General features: G+C 40.1%; 1 protein-coding gene across 1 annotated transcript in view; it reads left to right on the top strand.

Annotated features, from left to right (window-relative positions):
• The window catches only part of LOC132890352 (uncharacterized), a 28,546-nt gene extending 9,174 nt beyond the window's left edge, over positions 1 to 19,372 (top strand). Inside the window, exons 5-10 of the mRNA XM_060927165.1 lie at positions 10,583 to 10,626; positions 11,353 to 11,460; positions 13,683 to 13,763; positions 13,985 to 14,063; positions 14,249 to 14,365; positions 19,314 to 19,372. Of these exons, the coding sequence (XP_060783148.1) occupies positions 10,583 to 10,626; positions 11,353 to 11,460; positions 13,683 to 13,763; positions 13,985 to 14,063; positions 14,249 to 14,365; positions 19,314 to 19,372 (488 nt within the window). The remainder of the gene's footprint in view (positions 1 to 10,582; positions 10,627 to 11,352; positions 11,461 to 13,682; positions 13,764 to 13,984; positions 14,064 to 14,248; positions 14,366 to 19,313) is intronic.
• Positions 19,373 to 20,452: the final 1,080 nt, after the last annotated feature.

Below are 20,452 nucleotides of genomic sequence, written 5' to 3'. Positions count from 1 at the left end.
AATAAATTTATTCTTCAAAAATCTATACCTCATCTTCTATTTACTCAATTGTCATCAAACTTGATACGCAAACTCTTCATAGCTCACCTGACATATACGCCAAATTTTGTGCACTTTCGCCCCTGGGGGTGCTGGTTATGGCAAACCCTATTGTTGCCATGTGTCCAATTCTGTGCTTTGTCGCCATTGTGGGAGTAATGTCTCTTGCCGAAGAAGCTGTGGAAGGTATTTCGCGGGGACGCATGCCCCCGCCCCCCTTGGCCGCTGGCGCGAGGGCCCGTCGAGGCCGCTTGCGGCTTTAATTATTATTATTATTATTATTATTATTATTATTATTATTATTATTCAGTGTCTTGTTTATTTGATATTGTTTATGATATATTTTAACTGTTCAGTCTTCAGTCCCTTTAATAACTGATCTGTTTCAGGTCACAGAGCAGGACATGACTTTATTGTTTACTTCTGGGATTTATTAGATTTTATTTATCAAAAATGAAAGAGAATACCCAAGACTTTCGAGATTTTATTAAATATTAAAGGAAGGAGTCTCCAGTGTCAGTGCATTGTAACAGTCAGAAGTAATGACATTTTATCATGAAATTAATCAATATTATTTCAGATATAACATGATACAGATTTTCCAGCATGCATTAATAATAAACTCTTATTCCTTATATATCATTAATAATAAACTACACAGACAAAATGAGTTGCTCAGCAATTGCAGTGTTTAATGTACAATACAGAACATTACAGTGTCAATAGTTTGTGCACCCTGATGGATCATCATGATGGTCAAATTTTGAGGTGATATTTGATCTTCATGCAGAAACAGAACACCACACTGACACGCCCATGTTCCAGTTTGATCTGGTCTTAAACACTTTAAAGGAACAGTCCACCGTACTTCCATAATGAAATATGCTCTTATCTGAATTGAGACGAGCTGCTCCGTACCTCTCCGAGCTTTGCGCGACCTCCCAGTCAGTCAGACGCAGTCAGATGCGCTGACACTCCTGTTAGCAATGTAGCTAGGCTCAGTATGGCCAATGGTATTTTTTGGGGCTATAGTTAGATGCGACCAAACTCTTCCACATTTTTCCTGTTTACATAGGTTTATATGACCAGTGACATGAAACAAGTTCAGTTACACAAATTGAAACGTAGCGATTTTCTATGCTATGGACAGTCCGCACTATAATGACAGGCGTACTAACACCTTCTGCGCGCTTCGGCAGCGCATTGATATCTGAGCTCCATATCAATGCACTGCCGAAGCGCGCAGAAGGTGTTAGTACGCCTGTCATTATAGTGCGGACTGTCCATAGCATAGAAAATCGCTACGTTTCAATTTGTGTAACTGAACTTGTTTCATATCACTGGTCATATAAACCTATGTAAACAGGTGTGACGGCCACTAGGGTTTTTTTCTGTTTATTAGCTGTTTTTTCCTTTTACTCCCTAGACTAGGCGCGGGTGGAGTGTTTATGAGCAGCAATTGCGGTCACCTGTCCAGAGGCGGAGCTTGGGCCTTTATTAGGAGCTGCCTCCCAGACATCGGGACCCACTTTTCTTTCACATCCAGCAGGCATACACTACTGACTGTCGACTTATCTCCTATCTTCCTTTATTTTGGTTGCTTACAATTGAGAGACTTTTGAGACTTAAGAAAAATAAATTCGCTTTTGGCATTGCACGTATCTCGCTCGCCTCGCCTCCCTTCTTATTTATTTTATTGGCTCCCCTAGGCCTTTACAATATGGGGGCTCATCCTTTTTCCCTTGTTGGGTATTTTTTTTTCTCCTCTCGCTTCTCCGATTAGGCTTTGCCGCGTGAGTATCATCTTTTTGAGTTTGCACCTTGTCTTTTTGCGGCGTCTGTTTTGACCCGCTGCGCTTCTCTTTTTGTGGGGGGTGTGTGCTGTGCGTTTGTATGTGCATTTGCATTTTTGTAATTGACTTCGGTGCATATTTGACTTTTTGTAGAAGTTAAGTGTTAATTGCACTCAGAATTGTTTATTGGAGATTATTGTGCAGCCGTCGTTTCTCTATTGATATGTTTTCCCTGGTCCAAATTGTTTTTTGGTGTTCGTAAGTGGTTATTTAATTAGTCTCAATTGGTACCAGCTGCCGACCTTATGTAGCTTTGTCTGGTTCCTTCCCCGTTAGGTATAGGGTGTGTCCTCGTGCGCACCATTTTTTTATTTTAGTTTGTTATTTTTGGGCGTCGGCGGTGAAGGTGGGTAGAGTGGTTGTCTCGGGTGCACGTCCGGGGCTTTGGGATATCTTGGGCCCACTGGTTTAATGTGCTTAAAATCCCCCCATCAGTAACTGTCAGAAGACCTAGGGTCTACTTAGTTTAGTTTATCTAGTATAATAGATGGGTTGTGGACCAGCAAGCTTTGGTTTGGCTGTACCAATGTTTTGATCTCGCAATATTGAACTTTAGTTAATGAAGATTTGTTAATGAACACCTGTTGGACTTGTGGAGTGAAATTTGTTTTTTCATAATTGTAAGCCGCTGCGATAAATAGCCACACAATTGTAAAATGTCGGCTATTGATTCTTTTGTGGACGCTCCTTCGAGCGATGCATTAAATTCGTTGACCAAAGATCAGCTGCTTGTAATTGCTGAGCACTACGATGTCGCCCTAACTAGCACTGAAAAGCACTCGAAAGAGCTTATGCAATCAGTAATTAAGGATGCGCTGATTGATGCCCAGGTGCTGCCTGACAAGGGAGCCTCCGCGACCCCTCCTCCGGCAGCCGGCACCATGTCTTATGAGCAGCAGAAGGAGCTTCTGCTTCTCAAATTAGAAAATAGTAAAAGTGAGCAACAAAAACAGCGCCTGGAACTAGAATTAGGAAGGACAAAAATAGATGTTGAGCGCCAACGTTTAAAGCTTCTTAAAGAGGGCAAGCATTATACGGGTGAGTTTGATGTTGTGCATAATCTCAAACTTGTCCCAAAATTTGAGGAGGACAAGGTGGAGACGTTTTTTGCCTTATTTGAGCGAGTGGCAGATGCATATCGATGGCCTGATGCAGAGCGCACCTTGCTACTGCAATGTACATTGACTGGGCGCGCACAGCAGGCCTACTCTGCCCTTGGTTATGAGGATAGTAAAATTTACAAGTGCATTAAGGATGCAGTTCTGAAAGCACACGAATTGGTGCCGGAGGCGTATCGCCAAAAGTTTAGGGCTATGCGTAAACGCCAAAACCAGACCTACACTGACTTTGCGCATGACCTCGCAGTTCAGTTCAATCGCTGGTGTTCCGCATCGGGAGTTGAAAACCAGGAAGAATTGGCCAATTTAATACTGGTGGAACAACTAAAAAATACCCTCCCAGATGCAATGGCAATTTACCTTAGCGAACGCGACGCCATCTCTCTGACTGCTGCTGCCACTTTAGCAGATGATTATTCCTTAATCCATAAAAGCAGGTTTTCTGGTCCGCCATCCCGTAATATGCGTTGGTCTCGTAATATTCCAACACTCCGTAACCCACGTATGCAGGTGTCTTTAAACAAGAGTGATCCTCGCTCTCGTAGCCAATCAGGTTCTGACACTATCTGCAATTACTGTTTAGGGAAAGGCCACTGGAAATCGGAATGTCCTGTGCTGTGTGGTAAAGACAGCTTAAAGTCCGCTGTTAAGCACAATGCCTTGGCTGTGCCAACATCACATGTTGCCCGTGTAAATGATTATTTTTCACCTTTTGTTTTTGATGGCCTTGTTTCACTTAGTCCTGGTGGGAAAAAAGTCCCGGTTAAAATCCTTAGGGATACTGGCTCAGTCGAGTCTTTCATTTAACGATCTGCTTTACCCTTCTCTGCTTTCTCCGACACAGGTCGATTTTTTTATGTTCGCTGAATAAATTTAAATGTCTTGAATGTGCCCCTTCACCGGGTGTACTTGGATTCAGCTTTGGTAAAGGGGAAAGTTGCCCTTGCGGTACGCCCTGCGCTGCCGATACGTGGTGTTGCAGTAATTCTGGGCAATGCTTTGGTTGGGTCTCGAGTTTGGGTAAACGACGCCGTTTGTGGTGAGGATGTCAAAAATGATGAAATTGGACCGGTAGCTGTGACGACGCGTGCGTCGAGTAAAATGCTACCTGCGCCTACGCAAATTAATGTGCATTCTCTATCTGGTTTGCCTAACTCTGTCTCCCAACAACAGGTAATTGATGCCCAGCAGTCCAATGCTTCGTTGAAGGCGCTGTTTCTTAAGACACACAGTGGCAGTGATTACATGGTTCTGGGGTATGTAATTCATAATGGGGTTTTGATGCACAAGCGTCCTCCTAGTGGCCCTGCTGATGACCACCTGTGACAGGTAGTAGTACCGACATCCTTGCGCAATTTAGTAATGAACACTGCCCATGAAGATGCCGGTCACATGGGTGTCCGGAAGACCTATGATCGCGTTATCCGCCACTGCTATTGGCCGCGCCTTAAACGAGACATTGCGACCCATGTCAGGACCTGTCAAATTTGTCAGCGGACAGGCAAGCCCAATCAAATGCCGAAGCCTGTGCCTCTGCGCCCAATCTCTCCCATGTCTAAACCATTTGAACATCTTGTTATTGACTGTGTTGGGCCACTGCCTCGTTCAAAGAGTGGATGCAGTTATCTACTCACAGTAATGTGCCAGACTACCCATTACCCTGCGGCGTACCCACTCCGTTCCATCACTGCCAGGCCCGTTGTAAAAGCGTTAACTGAATTTATCTCCACATTTGGCATCCCGAAAACCATACAATCTGATCGTGGTACAAACTTTACATCTAAGACCTTTGCTCAGGTGTTACATCTTCTGAACATTCAGCATAGTAAAGCGTCAGCGTATCACCCCCAGAGTCAAGGAGTATTAGAAAGGTTTCATCAAACGCTAAAGTCAATGTTGAGGGCATACTGTGTGGAGTTGGGTAGTAGCTGGAACGAGGGCCTTCCCTGGTTGCTGTTGGCGGCCAGGGAAGTAACCCAAGAAAGCACTGGGTTCAGTCCAAACGCGCTTGCTTTTGGCCATTCTGTACGTGGCCCAGTGGCAACTCTTGTGGGTAACTGTGATCTGCTGTGCGAGCCCCCACAGTCCTTAACGGACTATGTAAATGGGTTTCGCCGTCGGCTGTATTTAGCAGGGAAATTGGCCAGAGAAAAACTTCAGACTGCACAGGTTAAAATGAAAAAAAACATATGATAAGAAAACTGTCCGTCATGTGTTCAATGTGGGGGATGAGGTAATGATGCTTTTGCCTGTCATCCACTCTCCTTTCCAGGCAAAATTTGCTGGTCCGTATAAAGTCATTCGTGTAGCGCACAATGACAACTATGTTATTGCAACGCCCGACAAGAAGAAATCGACCCAGTTGTGTCACGCAAACCTGCTTAAACCGTACTTTGATAAGGCAAAGGTTATTGGTCCGGCTGCTGCTGTTAGTTTACATCTTAGCTCGTCAGTGGCAGGGACGAGTGGGGATAGCGCTGTAACTCATTCGTCTACTTTGCCAGCGGTGGCAGCGCTGGAGGATGTAGAAGTCTGCGCACCTGACGATGCAGTTTTATTGGGTCGTCTAAAGAATTCAGAGTCGTTGGCTAATCTATCAGTGCTGTTTAAACATCTCACCTCACAGCAGGCGTTTGAGTTGCAGGCACCTATTAAAGAGTTCCCTTCGCTTTTCTCTGACACACCAACCCAGACAACACTCATCAGTCATGACATTGACGTTGGACAGTCTGCCCCGATCAGACAACGTTTTTATAGGGTCTCGGGGGAAAGACAAAAAATCCTGGAAGGTGAAGTAAAATATTTGTTGCAACATGGTCTAGCCGAGCAGTCATTTTCCAGTTGGGCGTCCCCCTGCATCTTAGTTACAGTGGTGCTTGAAAGTTTGTGAACCCTTCAGAATTTTCTATATTTCTGCATAAATATGACCTAAAACATCATCAGATTTTCACACAAGTCATAAAAGTAGATAAAGAGAACCCAGTTAAACAAATGAGACAAAAATATTATACTTGGTCACTTATTTATTGAGGAAAATGATCCAATATTACATATTTGTGAGTGGCAAAAGTATGTGAACCTGTGCTTTCAGTATCTGGTGTGACCCCCTTGTGCAGCAGTAACTGCAACTAAACGTTTCCGGTAACTGTTGATCAGTCCTGCACACCGGCTTGGAGGAATTTTAGCCTATTCCTCTATACAGAACAGCTTAAACTCTGGGATGTTGGTGGGTTTCCTCACATGAACTGTTACTTCAGGTCCTTCCACAGCATTTCGATTGGATTAAGCTCAGGACTTTGACTTGGTCATTCCAAAACATTAACTTTATTCTTCTTTAACCATTCTTTGGTAGAACGACTTGTGTGCTTAGGGTCGTTGTCTTGCTGCATGACCCATCTTCTCTTGAGATTCAGTTCATGGACAGATGTCCTGACATTTTCCTTTAGAATTCGCTGGTATAATTCAGAATTCATTGTTCCATCAATGATGGCAAGCCGTCCTGGCTCAGATGCAGCAAAACAGGCCAAAACCATGATACTACCACCACCATGTTTCACAGATGGGATCAGGTTCTTATGCTGGAATGCAGTGGTTTCCTTTCTCCAAACATAACACTTCTCATTTAAATCAAAAAGTTCTATTCTGGTCTCAACCGTCCACAAAACATTTTTCCCATAGCCTTCTGGCTTGTCCACATGATCTTTAGCAAACTGCAGACAAGCAGCAATGTTCTTTTGGAGAGCAGTGGCTTTCTCCTTGCAACCCTGCCATGAACACCATTGTTGTTCAGTGTTCTCCTGATGGTGGACTCATGAACATTAACATTAGCCAATGTGAGAGAGGCCTTCAGTTGCTTAGAAGTTACCCTGGGGTCCTTTGTGACCTCGCCGACTACTACACGCCTTGCTCTTGGAGTGATCTTTGTTGGTCGACCACTCCTGGGGAGGGTAACAATGGTCTTGAATTTCTTCCATTTGTACACAATCTGTCTGCCTGTGGATTGGTGGAGTCCAAACTCTTTAGAGATGGTTTTGTAACTTTTTCCAGCCTGATGAGCATCAACAACGCTTTTTCTGAGGTCCTCAGAAATCTCCTTTGTTCATGCCATGATACACTTCCACAAACATGTGTTGTGAAGATCAGACTTTGATAGATCCCTGTTCTTTAAATAAAACAGTGTGCCCACTCACACCTGATTGTCATCCTATTGATTGAAAACACCTGACTCTAATTTCACCTTCAAATTAACTGCTAATCCTAGAAGTTCACATACTTTTGCCACTCACAGATATGTAATATTGGCTCATTTTCCTCAGTAAATAAGTCAGCAAGTATAATATTTTTGTTTCATTTGTTTAACTGTCTTCTCTTTATCTACTTTTAGGACTTGTGTGAAAATCTGATGATGTTTTAGGTCATATTTATGCAGAAATATAGAAAATTATAAATGGTTCACAAACTTTCAAGCACCACTGTAACAAGCCAGATGGCACATACCGATTTTGTACGGATTACCATAAATTGAATAGCGTGACCAAACCCGACTCCTTTCCTTTACCGCATGTTGAGGACTGTGTTGATCAAGTGGGTTCTGCCAAGTTCGTCAGCAAGTTTGACTTGCTGAAGGGATATTGGCAGATCCCCTTGACAGATCGAGCGCGCGAGGTGTCTGCCTTTATTACACCAAGCGGTCTGTATGCGTACAACGTAATGAGTTTTGGGTTGCATAACGCGCCCGCAACCTTTCAAAGGTTAATGAACCAGGTTGTGGCACACTTAGATGGTGTTGCCGTCTTTTTGGATGACGTTGTTTTGTACAGTGATACTTGGGTATCACATCTCCAAGGCATCCGTCAGTTATTCATACGTTTGGCCCAGGCAAACCTTACCATCAACCTCGCTAAATGCGAGTTTGCGAAGGCGACAGTGACCTATCTTGGAAAAGTCGTGGGACAGGGTTTTGTGCGACCCATCCATGCCAAAGTCGCTGCCATTGATTCGTTTCCCGAACCAGTCAACAAAAAAGAATTAATGCGGTTTCTTGGAATGATTGGGTACTATAGGGGGTTTTGCAAAAATTTCTCCTCGACGGTAGTACCGCTCACAGACCTGCTCAAGAAGAGGAAGCAATTTGATTGGACCCCCACTTGTCAAACAGCTTTTCAATCTGTTAAGCACCTCCTTACCTCTGCTCCTCTCCTTGCTGTGCCCCAGATGAACAAGCCATTCAAATTGCAAGTAGATGCCAGCAAAGTGGGAGCAGGGGCTGTCCTGTTACAGGACGATAGCAATGGGTTTGAACGTCCAGTATGTTATTTTTCTCATAAGTTCAACACTTATCAGTTGAACTATTCAACTATTGAAAAAGAGGCCCTTGCACTCATTTGGGCATTGCAATACTTTGAGGTGTATGTTGGGGGCAGTGTTTGCCCAATAATGGTCTACTGTGACCATAATCCGTTGACCTTCCTTCACTCCCTGCAGAACCCCAACCAAAGGCTAATGCGTTGGTGTATCTTTTTACAACCGTACCACCTTGATATTAAGCACATTAGGGGAAAGGACAATGTGGTGGCGGACGCGCTTTCACGCGCTCCTACCCCTTAGGCTTAATTCTCATCTTGTCTTCCAATTTCAGGTACCGGGATGCGGAGGACAAATTTGGTTGTTCCAGTGGGTTGGCTTCTGCGTATGGTGGGGTCTGGTTGTATGTTTGAGGAAAGGGGATTGGTCTAGGTTATAGTGTTTTGAATATAACTTCTTATTTATGACTGACTTAGTGTTTGGAATGTTGTTATTTGTATATTATATGGAGACCTTTTTGTATTTGTTTTATTGGAGATGCATGCATAGATTGACTATGCTTTTGTGTATATTGTGTATATTGTGTATATTGTGTAGGCCTACATATTTTTGGATTGTATGCATAGTAATGAGTATCAGTGATGTCACGTGTGTTGGGTGTTTGTAAATGGGGATATTGATTCACTTTGTAATGTTTAATGTGCTCCCTAAAACCTGGAGGTTTTATTTTAAGGGGGGAGGTGTGACGGCCACTAGGGTTTTTTCTGTTTATTAGCTGTTTTTTCCTTTTACTCCCTAGACTAGGCGCGGGTGGAGTGTTTATGAGCAGCAATTGCGGTCACCTGTCCAGAGGCGGAGCTTGGCCCTTTATTAGGAGCTGCCTCCCAGACATCGGGACCCACTTTTCTTTCACATCCAGCAGGCATACACTACTGACTGTCGACTTATCTCCTATCTTCCTTTATTTTGGTTGCTTACAATTGAGAGACTTTTGAGAGTTAAGAAAAATAAATTCGCTTTTGGCATTGCACGTATCTTGCTCGCCTCGCCTCCCTTCTTATTTATTGTATTGGCTCCCCTAGGCCTTTACACAGGAAAAACGCGGAAGAGTTTGGTCACATCTAACTACAGCCCCAAAAAATACCATTGGCCATACTGAGCCTAGCTACATTGCTAACAGGAGTGACAGCGCGTCTGACTGACTGGGAGGTCGCGCAAAGCTCGGAGAGGTACGGAGCAGCTCGTCTCAATTCAGAAAAGAGCATGTTTCATTATGAAAGTATGGTGGACTGTTCCTTTAATGCTTTGGCAGCAGTTCATGTACCCTCATCAAATTTGGTGTCATTTGGCCACTAGGGGCGCCACAATGAGCAAAAACGTGTTTTGGGTAATATCTCTTTACGGATTTAGAATTACATCTACATTTTCATGTTAGTGGTGCTCTGGGATGTCCCTGTAAAGAACCTTGCCAGCCTGTCTCTCCGTATGAGAATTCGCCTTGTGTCTTGGCCAAACTTTCGCGTGTTGACACAAAACTTGTCGTGTGGGCGTGCAGTCGCCTCTCTTGCCGGGTCACCATGGCGGCGCACCTGAGCAAGCACACTTTCACATTTTCTCCAGATATGCATTCTATTTATTATTATTACCTCCGCCAAGGAGGTTATGTTTTCAGTAGCGTTGGTTTGTTTGTTTGTTTGTCTGTTAGCAAGATTACGGAAAAAGTAATGAACGGATTGCTCTGCAATTTTTTCCAGAGGTGTGACTGGGCACAAGTAACAATCCAATAAATTTTGGTGGTGATCCAGATCACCTTCTGGATCCCAGATTTTTTTAAAGGATTCATGGCAGAGGTCCGCGCTGCCCGAGTGCTTTTCTAGTTCTTTACGAAAAGATACATTTGATACAATGTTTACAGGTCAGAGTTTTACCACTGAATCAGAAACATCGAAACCAGCTCTGTGTGATCACAACACGAACATGAACACACAAGAGAAAACAGGTCAGATGCCTGATAATTCACTATTAATTAATCATACTTAATTCATAATATAGTGAAATAACGTTCTCAGAAGTGACCAGATCTCTCCACTCCTCAGTGCTCGGTTTGGGAACGGCTTTGGGTTTGTGTGCACTTCTGATTTTCTGTCTCATTTATTTCATCCTGAGGAGAAGAAAATGGGATAAAAGTAAGTGATTTTTCACCAACGAATCATTCCAGTTACTTTTATTTTTATTAAAACACTAATAATTGTGTTTGTGTATTAATAGTGAACACTTCTATAGAAGATTCTAAAGGAATGAATCAGGTACGTGTGTAAGAAATTATATTATCTCTTTATATTATTATAGTGTCTCAGTAATTCTGTTTTTTTCTGTCTCTTGATATCACTGTCCCTTATTTATGTTTGATTCTCACTTTTACTTTTCCTTCTTATGGATGTGAAATGTTGCTCATTATATATTTAAGATACGGATTTTACAATCACTTTGATGAAATTTGCACAACAATCCCAAGTTTTTGTTTTGTTAAAATTGTTCTGTGTCCTGAGTGTGTTTCATGGCTTTGACCCAGATTTCTTCATTCATTATCTGTAGCCTCTTTATCCTGTTCTACAGGGTCGCAGGCAAGCTGGAGCCTATCCCAGCTGAGTACGGGCGAAAGGCGGGGTACACCCTGGACAAGTCGCCAGGTCATCACAGGGCTGACACATAGACACAGACAACCATTCACACTCACATTCACACCTACGCTCAATTTAGAGTCACCAGTTAACCTAACCTGCATGTCTTTGGACTGTGGGGGAAACCAGAGCACCCGGAGGAAACCCACACGGACACGGGGAGAACATGTAAACTCCCCACAGAAAGGCCCTCGCCGGCCACGGGGATCGAACCCAGGACCTTCTTGCTGTGAGGTGACAGCGTTAGCGCCACCCAGATTTCTTATTGCTTATTATTTTTCTGTATTATTTATTTATTTATTTATTTATTTTATTTATTCATTTATTTATTTAACTTTTTTATTTTATATTTTTCAGGAATCTGAAGCTGAATCACTGAATTATGCAGCTTTGAAATTCTCCAAGAGGAAACCCAAAGCTGGAAAAAAGAAAACTGACTCTTCGGATGAGTGTGTGTACGCCGATGTGAAGAAAACTGGGAGATCGAACAGAAATAATGTTTAACACACGCTGCGATTACACTGCGGAAACAGGAAAAACATATTTTAGTGAGTGTCTGGACTATTTGAGAATTTATTTCATCTTTTCATCATGAGATCAGAATGTAGAGAAACGGTTAATAAATGAAAATTTGGGGGAATTTAAAACTTGACTGATTATTTATTAGCAAATATACATTCTACACTCAAAAAAATAAAATATTGGATTTACTTAACCGAGTTATGGCAACCGGTCCCACGAAACTGTGTTAATTTAGATGTATTGAATACAGTTATGTTGAGTTATTCAATACATAACTGTTTTCAAGACATCTAAATTAACACAGTTTCGTGGGACCGGTTGCCATAACTTGGTTAAGTAAATCCAATGTTTTTTTTGTTTGAGTGTAGAAGCAGAATTGTAAAAAAAAAAAAAAGTCATATCATGAAAGGTATTGTTTGGTTGGTTGTTTGTTTCTTTCTTTTTTTTCAGTTTCAATGTAGAGCTAAACCTCCATACTACAGGTTTTACTTTGGTACAGATGTTCACAATAACTGCTTATTGTCTTTTGTTTGTTTGTTTGTTTGTTTGTTTGTTTGTTTGTTTGTTTGTTTGTTTGTTTGTTTGTTGGGTTGATTGTTTTAGTTCGTTAGTTAGTTAGTTAGTTAGTTTTGGGCAGGTTGATTGTTTGCTTGTTTATTTGTTTCATGGGTTGTTTGTTAGTTTGTTGGGTTGACGGATTTTTTTTTGTTTGTTCATTTGTTTGGTGGGTTGATTGTTGTTTGTTTGCTTGCTTGCTTGCTTGCTCTTTTTATTTTTAATGAAAAAATAAGAGGTTTTGTTGTATCATTTGTATAATTTCGCTTCTTTTTTTACAAGAAACAAAAAATTTAATTAAAGATGTAACAAAATCATGCTCTGAAACATTATTCTGAAATTTCTGAGTAAAAGTAAAGTCTCAGTGTTGCGTATGTTCAAGATAGAAGTGTGTTGGACATAAAAGTCAACGACTGCAACCATGACATTAACTGGGGGCGGGGCTTGTTTTATCCACCCACCTCTGGGCTTGAAACTCATGCCCTGTGAATGCAGTACCCAGAACCAGGAAGTAGTTCAGTGTTGAATAAAACTTCTTCAAACACATTTTACATGAAACAAAGTGAATCATTAAACCACAGCAGAGTCTTGTGATGATGATGATGATGATGATGATGATGCCTTTTAGTGCACTGTTTGTAAATGCACCATCGTGTCTCTCTGAGGGAAATCCTCCTCAGTGTCTAATCCAGCTGCGGTGGGAAGTTCACCCTCAGTAGAGGAAATGATTAAATCCAGCCATCAGGGCTACAGACGCCTTCAGAGATCAAACAATACAGTAGAAACACATTTAATACGTAAAATCATCCATCACTTATAATCTGAACACGACTGTCAAGGCCTTACGGAAAAAAAAAACATCTGATAAAATGCCAAAATTGAAATGTATTGACGCTGTGTTTGTCCCAGATCATCATGAATCTGTCGGGACGATTTTGTACAAACAAGTTGAATAAAGACAGCAATTAAAATAGCAACAATGAGGTGTTAGTGTCGGCGCACGTGAGGGTAAAAATAAACCACATTTTTCTTTTCAGTGCAAAACCAAAACAGAGATATGGAAAATACAATATGGGGCAGATGTAACTACATCAGAATACCACGTGCTTGTTTATCATGACTTTTTTTTTTAAACAACCAATCACGTGTCATACTCTGGGACGTCCTTAGTGCAGAGTGTCTTTAGTATCAGGATAAATTCAAATCAGGCTTCGAGCACATTCACATTCTGTTCATAAATGAGACACAAACACTGTCGAATTTATAAGAAATAATTTAAAAAAACATGAAAACCTTCTGGATTTTGAGTTTGATCTGCAGCACCATGTGTAAGTAATATGAGTAATCTTAATTTATATTCATCTTCATTATTGCTGAATAATTTCTATTTAGAACATTATTATTATTATTATTATTATTATTATTATTATTATTATGACCTGTTGTTTTAAAGCACTTTTGTGAGCTGAATGTGGAAGTAACTTTCGTAAACTTTGTTTAAGGTTTTAGTTAATAACCCTGTGTTTATTAATATCTGAAATACTGTACATTATTATGTGTTGTGTTCTGCTTTTTTCTCTACCTTTCAATGTTTTTTCTTTTTTCTCTAGATCCAGTCCAACCCGGGAGACGCTGGGTTGCTGCACAATCCCTCACAGAGTCAGGAGTTTATCAGCCTGATAAAGAGCTCAGTGTGGATATCGGAGACTCGGCGACTCTGCAGTGTTGTATTTCTGAAAAAGTAGTTGGGGTAATCGCCTGGTTTAAGCAACCAAACAGAAAAAAGCCTCAGATTATAGTCACGGTGTATAAAAGTGCTGGAGAAATATTTTACAGTGAATCCCAAAAGTCACGTTTCCAAATAGAAAGATCTTCAAACTGCTTCAATCTGATCATTTTAAACACCTTTCAGTCTGATGAAGCCATGTACTACTGTGCACTGACGGACTCCAGCCTTGTGTTTGCAGATGGAACTTATTTAAAAATTAAAGGTAGGATTTCCACTAAACTTTCTTAAACTCCTGGTTTAATGTTGTGATATTTTTACTTATTATCATTAACATGTTCAACCTGGAAGACAAATAATCCTGAAGTAGTGAAATGTTCACTGTGTTTTCTTCTTCAACTACACTGAGTTACAGACTTTTAGTCAGTGAATGATGATAAATGTTTCCAGGTGAACATGTTACTATTGAATCAGAAACATCTAAACCAGCTCTGGGTGATAATTCAGTGGGCTGTGAACCAACACTGCATGGAAACAGCACTAACATGAACACACAAAAGAAAACAGGTAAGATGCCTGATAATTCACTATTAATTAATCATCCTTAATTCATAATATAGTGAAATAACATTCTCAGAAGTGACCAGATCTCTCCACTCCTCAGTGCTCGGTTTGGGAACGGCTTTGGGTTTGTGTGCACTTCTGATTTTCTGTCTCATTTATTTCATACTGAGGAGAAGAAAATGGGATAAAAGTAAGTGATTCTATCATTAAATAATAGTAATAATTACTTTATAATCACTAATTAATAATAATCTAATGAGTGACTTTTATTTTATTTTATTTTATTTTTTTATATTTGGTTCCTCTGTAGAAGTTTCTCCAGGAACAAGACAGGTACATGTGCAGGTAAGTAAAGACTTTTTGCTTTGGGTTGTATTTAGTTGACAGGAATTACATTTTGATTGATGGAGTATTTCTCCACTCAGAAAAAAAAAATCTGCTCAGTGCTCGTCCTGTTGTAACCCGATATACACGTACATTGTATAATCAATTACACCATCACCTTCCAAGTAGCACAAACATCAGTGAAGATGAACGATCACAAATCAGAGCATTTCACAAATCAGAAGTTTTACTTGCTCCGAGTCGACTATAAGCCATGTACGACGAGATTGAGTGGAATAACTGTTTTATTCACTCCACATTCACTGGATTTTGAGAAACAGAGCATTTTTATTTTTATTTTTTACAAATTTGATAAATTTGATAAAAAAAAAACCTTTACACATAACGTCCGACAAAATCATTTCCGCTGAGTCGGACTTCTTAAAAACCTATCGCTGGCTGCACGAAATGACTTTAGTGTTGTTTTTGTGTAGAAAGTGCCGTCTTGCTGCCGTGCCGAGGTATAGAACAGCTTCATACATTTATTTAATTCTTCCTTGGACATTTCAGTTGTTTAATTTTCAAACTTCTTTGAGTTTTTGAACCAGTCTAAAAAAAAAATCAACAAGTTTTATTGTGTAAAGATGACGAATGTAAAGAAACCAGTGAAATGACAGGAGCAATTTTTGAAAACTGCGATAATAATTCTTGAAAAAAAGATATATTTTTACCATGAAATACTTTCACTCCATATATTTTTTTATATTTTTTTGGGGATTTGTTTTCGAGTAGAGTTTTTATTTCATCCTCGGTTGGTTCAGCAACACGCTCCTCCATTTTGTTTTTCTCTACTCACGGTATATGAGCTGATATCCTAGTAGTAGAGTAGCCAAGTTAATTAAATCTTTCTTTTTTTTCTCAGGAATCTGTTGGAGACAGTTTGACTTATGAAGCTTCACACATGTTGAAGAGGAAAGTTAAACCTGGAGGACGGGATGATTTGGTGTACTCTCATGTGATGTATGTAAAACTGTAATATTTATCATAAAAGACCCAGAACACTTTACTGCTGTTGTTGTTGTATAATTGAATATTTGTAAAATAAATGTCACACATCTGAGTGTATATTGTATCTCTCAATGTTCTCATTGCTCTGTGTTCTACACGACATCCATCTCCAACACTTGTTTATAAAAATAAATGTCGTACTTTTACTCTGAGCTTCATGAATGATTTTGATCACTGAATAGAAAATCCAGATCATCCAGATTGTTCAACATTAGATCTCGACTCTGAGTGAAGTGACACACTGGAGACTTCAGCGTCACCCAGACAGCAGTGTCAGAGACAGTTGAGCGATTGAATGTTCAGCACTCAGGTTCACTTTCATGTGCATTATTGCATCCTGTTCATTGTGGTTACAGCATTTTGCACAAGTATCTGTTGGCACGTCACTGCGCTTAAACAGGAAGATTAACAATAGCTCACAACTGACCTCAACTGTCATCCAACAGCAGCTTTGACCAACGGTGAAGTGTGTTCAGCTCTTCCAGCTCTTTAATACTGACTTTCACACACTGGGTTTCTTTCAATAAGTTGTAAATTATTAATTTAATGTTTATTTGTGGTTTGACTTTTAGGTTCAGAGTTAAAGATAATAAAGTGGTTCCTTTGAGTGATCAGGTTGATAAAATACATTAAACTGTGATAACGATGTCATTTACTTTTCATTTACTTTTACGCTCAATTTAATCTATGAATTCATTTTCTAATTTCACTTGTCTATAAAGTTAAAACAGTTCTTGTCTGTGTCTTGGTGATATTTTTCAACTGCTACTTTTTATTTTTTCTAAACTGTTCATCTCCTGTTCTAGATGATCTTCATCACTACTTCAGTTCACCTCACTGCTCAACTCACTTTCACTGCCTTTGTCTCTTTTATTGCTCTGGTCTTCATCTCTTCCTCAAAATCTTCATCACTGCTTTCACTCTCACTACATGACGGACCTGATGGAAAGGTTTCTTCCATCACCCTTCATCCTCAGCACTTACTTTTGTGTTTTTTTGTGTAATTTTGTGTGTAGAACCAGATGGGTGTTAAAACAGATGGGAGACATTTCAATTTGAATTTCTACACTGAAATTCTAACTACATCATTTTCCATATTACATCACACAGTACATAATTATTAAACTGGAAACTAATTCGACAGAAAATATATTTTTTTAAATGTCCTGAATCAATTCAACAGTTAACAGGACCAGGAGATGTTACACTTCCATACATTTTGCCACAGATATGAAACCAATTTTACAATCAGTCATCATTCCTGAATAATCCGTCACATATTGTATCCATCTTGTCCCAGGCTACAGCTCTCACACAGCTTTTCATTAGTCGGCCTACGCTGCAAGGCTGATAAAGAATATCTGGATCACAAAATGGTGGTGTCGTGATTAGCACTGTCACCTCAAAGCAAGAAGGTTCTGGGTTCGAGCCTGGTGGCTAACGAGGGCCTTTCTGTGTGGAGTTTGCATGTTTTCCCCATGTCTGTGTGGGTTTCCACTGGGTGCTCCAGTTTCCTCCACAGTACAAAGACATGCAGGTTAGGTTAACTGGCTCCTCTAAATTGTTCGTATGTATGAGTGTGCAAAAAGGAACGGGCCACACAACCAAACACAGTTTACCTCAAGCTTGGATCGGGGTCGGAAGTGACATTAACGGAACACAAAATACATTAAATATTTTATAGTGGGCCTGTTAAGCATAACAATTGTGCACAAAATGAAAAAAGCATGAAACTTTCAGGGTTTGTTCTTGAAGGCATAAGCTTTAATTTGAGACGTGGAGGCATTCTCAGTTTGACCTCTGGGGTCAGTTAGAGGTCATTGACCTCCATGAAATCACATTTCTATGCATGAAATTAGAAAAGGCTGTATCTTAACATCTAAATGTGATGTAAATGTAAAATAAATGTGTTTTTCCATGTTACTGGGCATGAAAAAATCATATATAATACTGATATTCCTCTTAGGGGTAACTTCAGGGGTCAGGTAGAGGTTATTGACCTTTGAAATTTGAAGCTTCTATGCATGACATTCTAGACGGGTGTATCTTAGGATCTAAATGTGATAGAAATGTGAAATTAATGTGTATTTCCTTGTTTCTGACCATGAGAAACCCATTTTTGATACTGATATTACTAAAGAATACTGATATTATTAAAGAAAGGAAAGAAAACACACAAGGGTGCACTTGTACTACTGAGTCTACTGTTTATTTTCCCATGCTGCTGAACAGTGTTGGGAGAGAGTGAGAAAGAGAGAGCAGCACACAGGTTTTGAAGGTTCCAAGCGCGGGAAAACCACACCCCTTGCCCCACTCTGAACCACGGGAAAATAATGGGCTACGCACAAAACATGAACATGAAAATTCCGTTGAATCTCTACCTCTGCTAGACTGACATATAGTTATTCCTGTGAATTTAGAATTGCCCTATCAATGTCCAACATTAAAATGACTGAAAATTAAACTACAATATACTGTATTCTTCAACTCTAGTGCAAATGAGAGCAAATGCTCCAAAACATTACTCACTTTGAAATTATCAATGGAAATGGGGCAACTGTGTTCAGCTTCTGACATAGTTTGTGACCACTGGAGATGTTTTACTTATCAGAAATGAGTTGTGTCATGTCCAGAAACATGGAATCATATATTAACTTTACATTTACAGTATTTCACATTTTAATCCAAAGATAGATTGTTTCTAATTTCATGCTTAGAAATGCATTATCGTGGAGGTCAGTGACCTCTAGCTGACCTCAGAGGTGACTTATAAAAATGATATCGGTATTAGAAATTAGTTTATCATGGCCAGAAACATGGAAATACACATTTAGTTTACATTTCTATCACATTTAGAACCTAAGATACACCCATTTCTAATTTCATGCATAGATATGCATTATGCTGGAGGTCAGTGACCTCTAGCTGACCCCAGAGATGACCTGTAAGAGTAATACCAGTATTAAAAATGGGTTTCTCATGGTCAGAAACAAGGAAATACACATTAATTTCACATTTCTATCACATTTAGATCCTAAGATACACCCGTCTAGAATGTCATGCATAGAAACTTCAAATTTCAAAGGTCACTGACCTCTACCTGACCCCTGAAGTTACCCCTAAGAGGAATATCAGTATTATATATGATTTTTTCATGCCCAGTAACATGGAAAAACACATTTATTTTACATTTACATCACATTTAGATGTTAAGATACAGCCTTTTCTAATTTCATGCATAGAAATGTGCCATCATGGAGGTCAATGACCTCTAGCTGACCCCAGAGGTCAAACTGAGAATGCCTCCATGTCTCAAATTAAAGCTTATGCCTTCAAGAACAAACTCTGAAAGTTTCATGCTTTTTTCATTTTGTGCACAATTCTTCTGATAATAAGAGCTTAACAGCCCCACTATTAATATAATATAAACATGTAATGCACTCTGCTGGCTTGATAAATGTTGCTTAATATTCAGGATGGGATTGATAAATAAATAAATAAATACATTCCAGACTGATGAGAGTAATTAATGATGATTTAATTTTTTTTTTTTCCCCAGAGTTTGAGATCAGTGAGAAGTGCAGTGTGTCGCTGTCCATGGTGTTGAAACTCCTGTAACAAAACCAATGAAGTTCACTGACCAGAGCAACATAAACAACACAACAGTCAACAACAAATACAAATTCTGATGAATAATTGAGGAGCACATATTAATGTACAGACAAATGTGTCAAACAAAAACAAATGAATAAATAAATAGTCCAGCACTGTCTTCCAATCAGAAGGCCGAGTCTTATATAAACATCATTTCTGAGTTACTAAACTAGGTAAGAAGGGGGATTTCTCCTATTGTGAAAAAACAGAGGAATTACTCTCTGCTGTGTTGCATCCAAGCTATTCCAAATCATCATCATCATGAGATTGTCTGATGGAATCGAAACCACACTCCGTGAGAACCAATGCGGCTTCAGAAAAAAACGTTCCTGTACAGACCAACTCTTTTCCTTAAGAGTCATAATAGAGCGTGCTCTTGACTATAATCTACCACTCTACATTAACTTCATCGACTTCAAAGCTGCCTTTGACTCGGTAAATCGTGAATACATCTGGTCTGCCCTGGAGCACTACGGGTTCCCAAACAAGTATATCAACATCTTCAAAGCCTTTTACTGTAACACCGTGAGTGCAGTGCGTGTCGAAGACAATTTAACAGATTGGTTTGAGGTGAAATCCGGGACAGGGCAAGGCGATATCCAAGCCCCTTCAATCTTCAACATTGTCCTGAACTGGGTAATGGAACAAGCCATCAATGAGAAGTCCATATCGAGTGGCTTCTTACTCCAACGCCGCAGGAGCTCACGATACCCTGCTATCTTTGTTACTGACATGGACTACGCCGACGACATAGCTGCCCTGGATAGTTCCGTTGCTGGTTTACAAGAAACCACCACTAACATCGCGAATTTCGGCAAGGTAGCCGGCCTACAGATAGGGGTCAACAAGACCAAGATCATGCTCATCAGTAAGTTTCACTACCAGCGTCCCTACCACTGGTCTGAGATGCTAGATCTAGAGGTTGATGGTGCACACCTGGAACAAGTGAACCACTTTTGCTACCTTGGCTCTACGATCTCCAGTGATGGATCTATTGACAAAGAAATTAACATGAGGATTGGCGTAGCATCTAATGCCTTTAAT

Source organism: Neoarius graeffei, chromosome 8 (assembly GCF_027579695.1).
Source record: "Neoarius graeffei isolate fNeoGra1 chromosome 8, fNeoGra1.pri, whole genome shotgun sequence".
Classification (NCBI taxonomy): domain Eukaryota; kingdom Metazoa; phylum Chordata; class Actinopteri; order Siluriformes; family Ariidae; genus Neoarius; species Neoarius graeffei.
The sequence above is the reverse complement of the archived record's forward strand: the minus strand, read 5'-3'. Positions and strand labels throughout refer to the sequence as shown.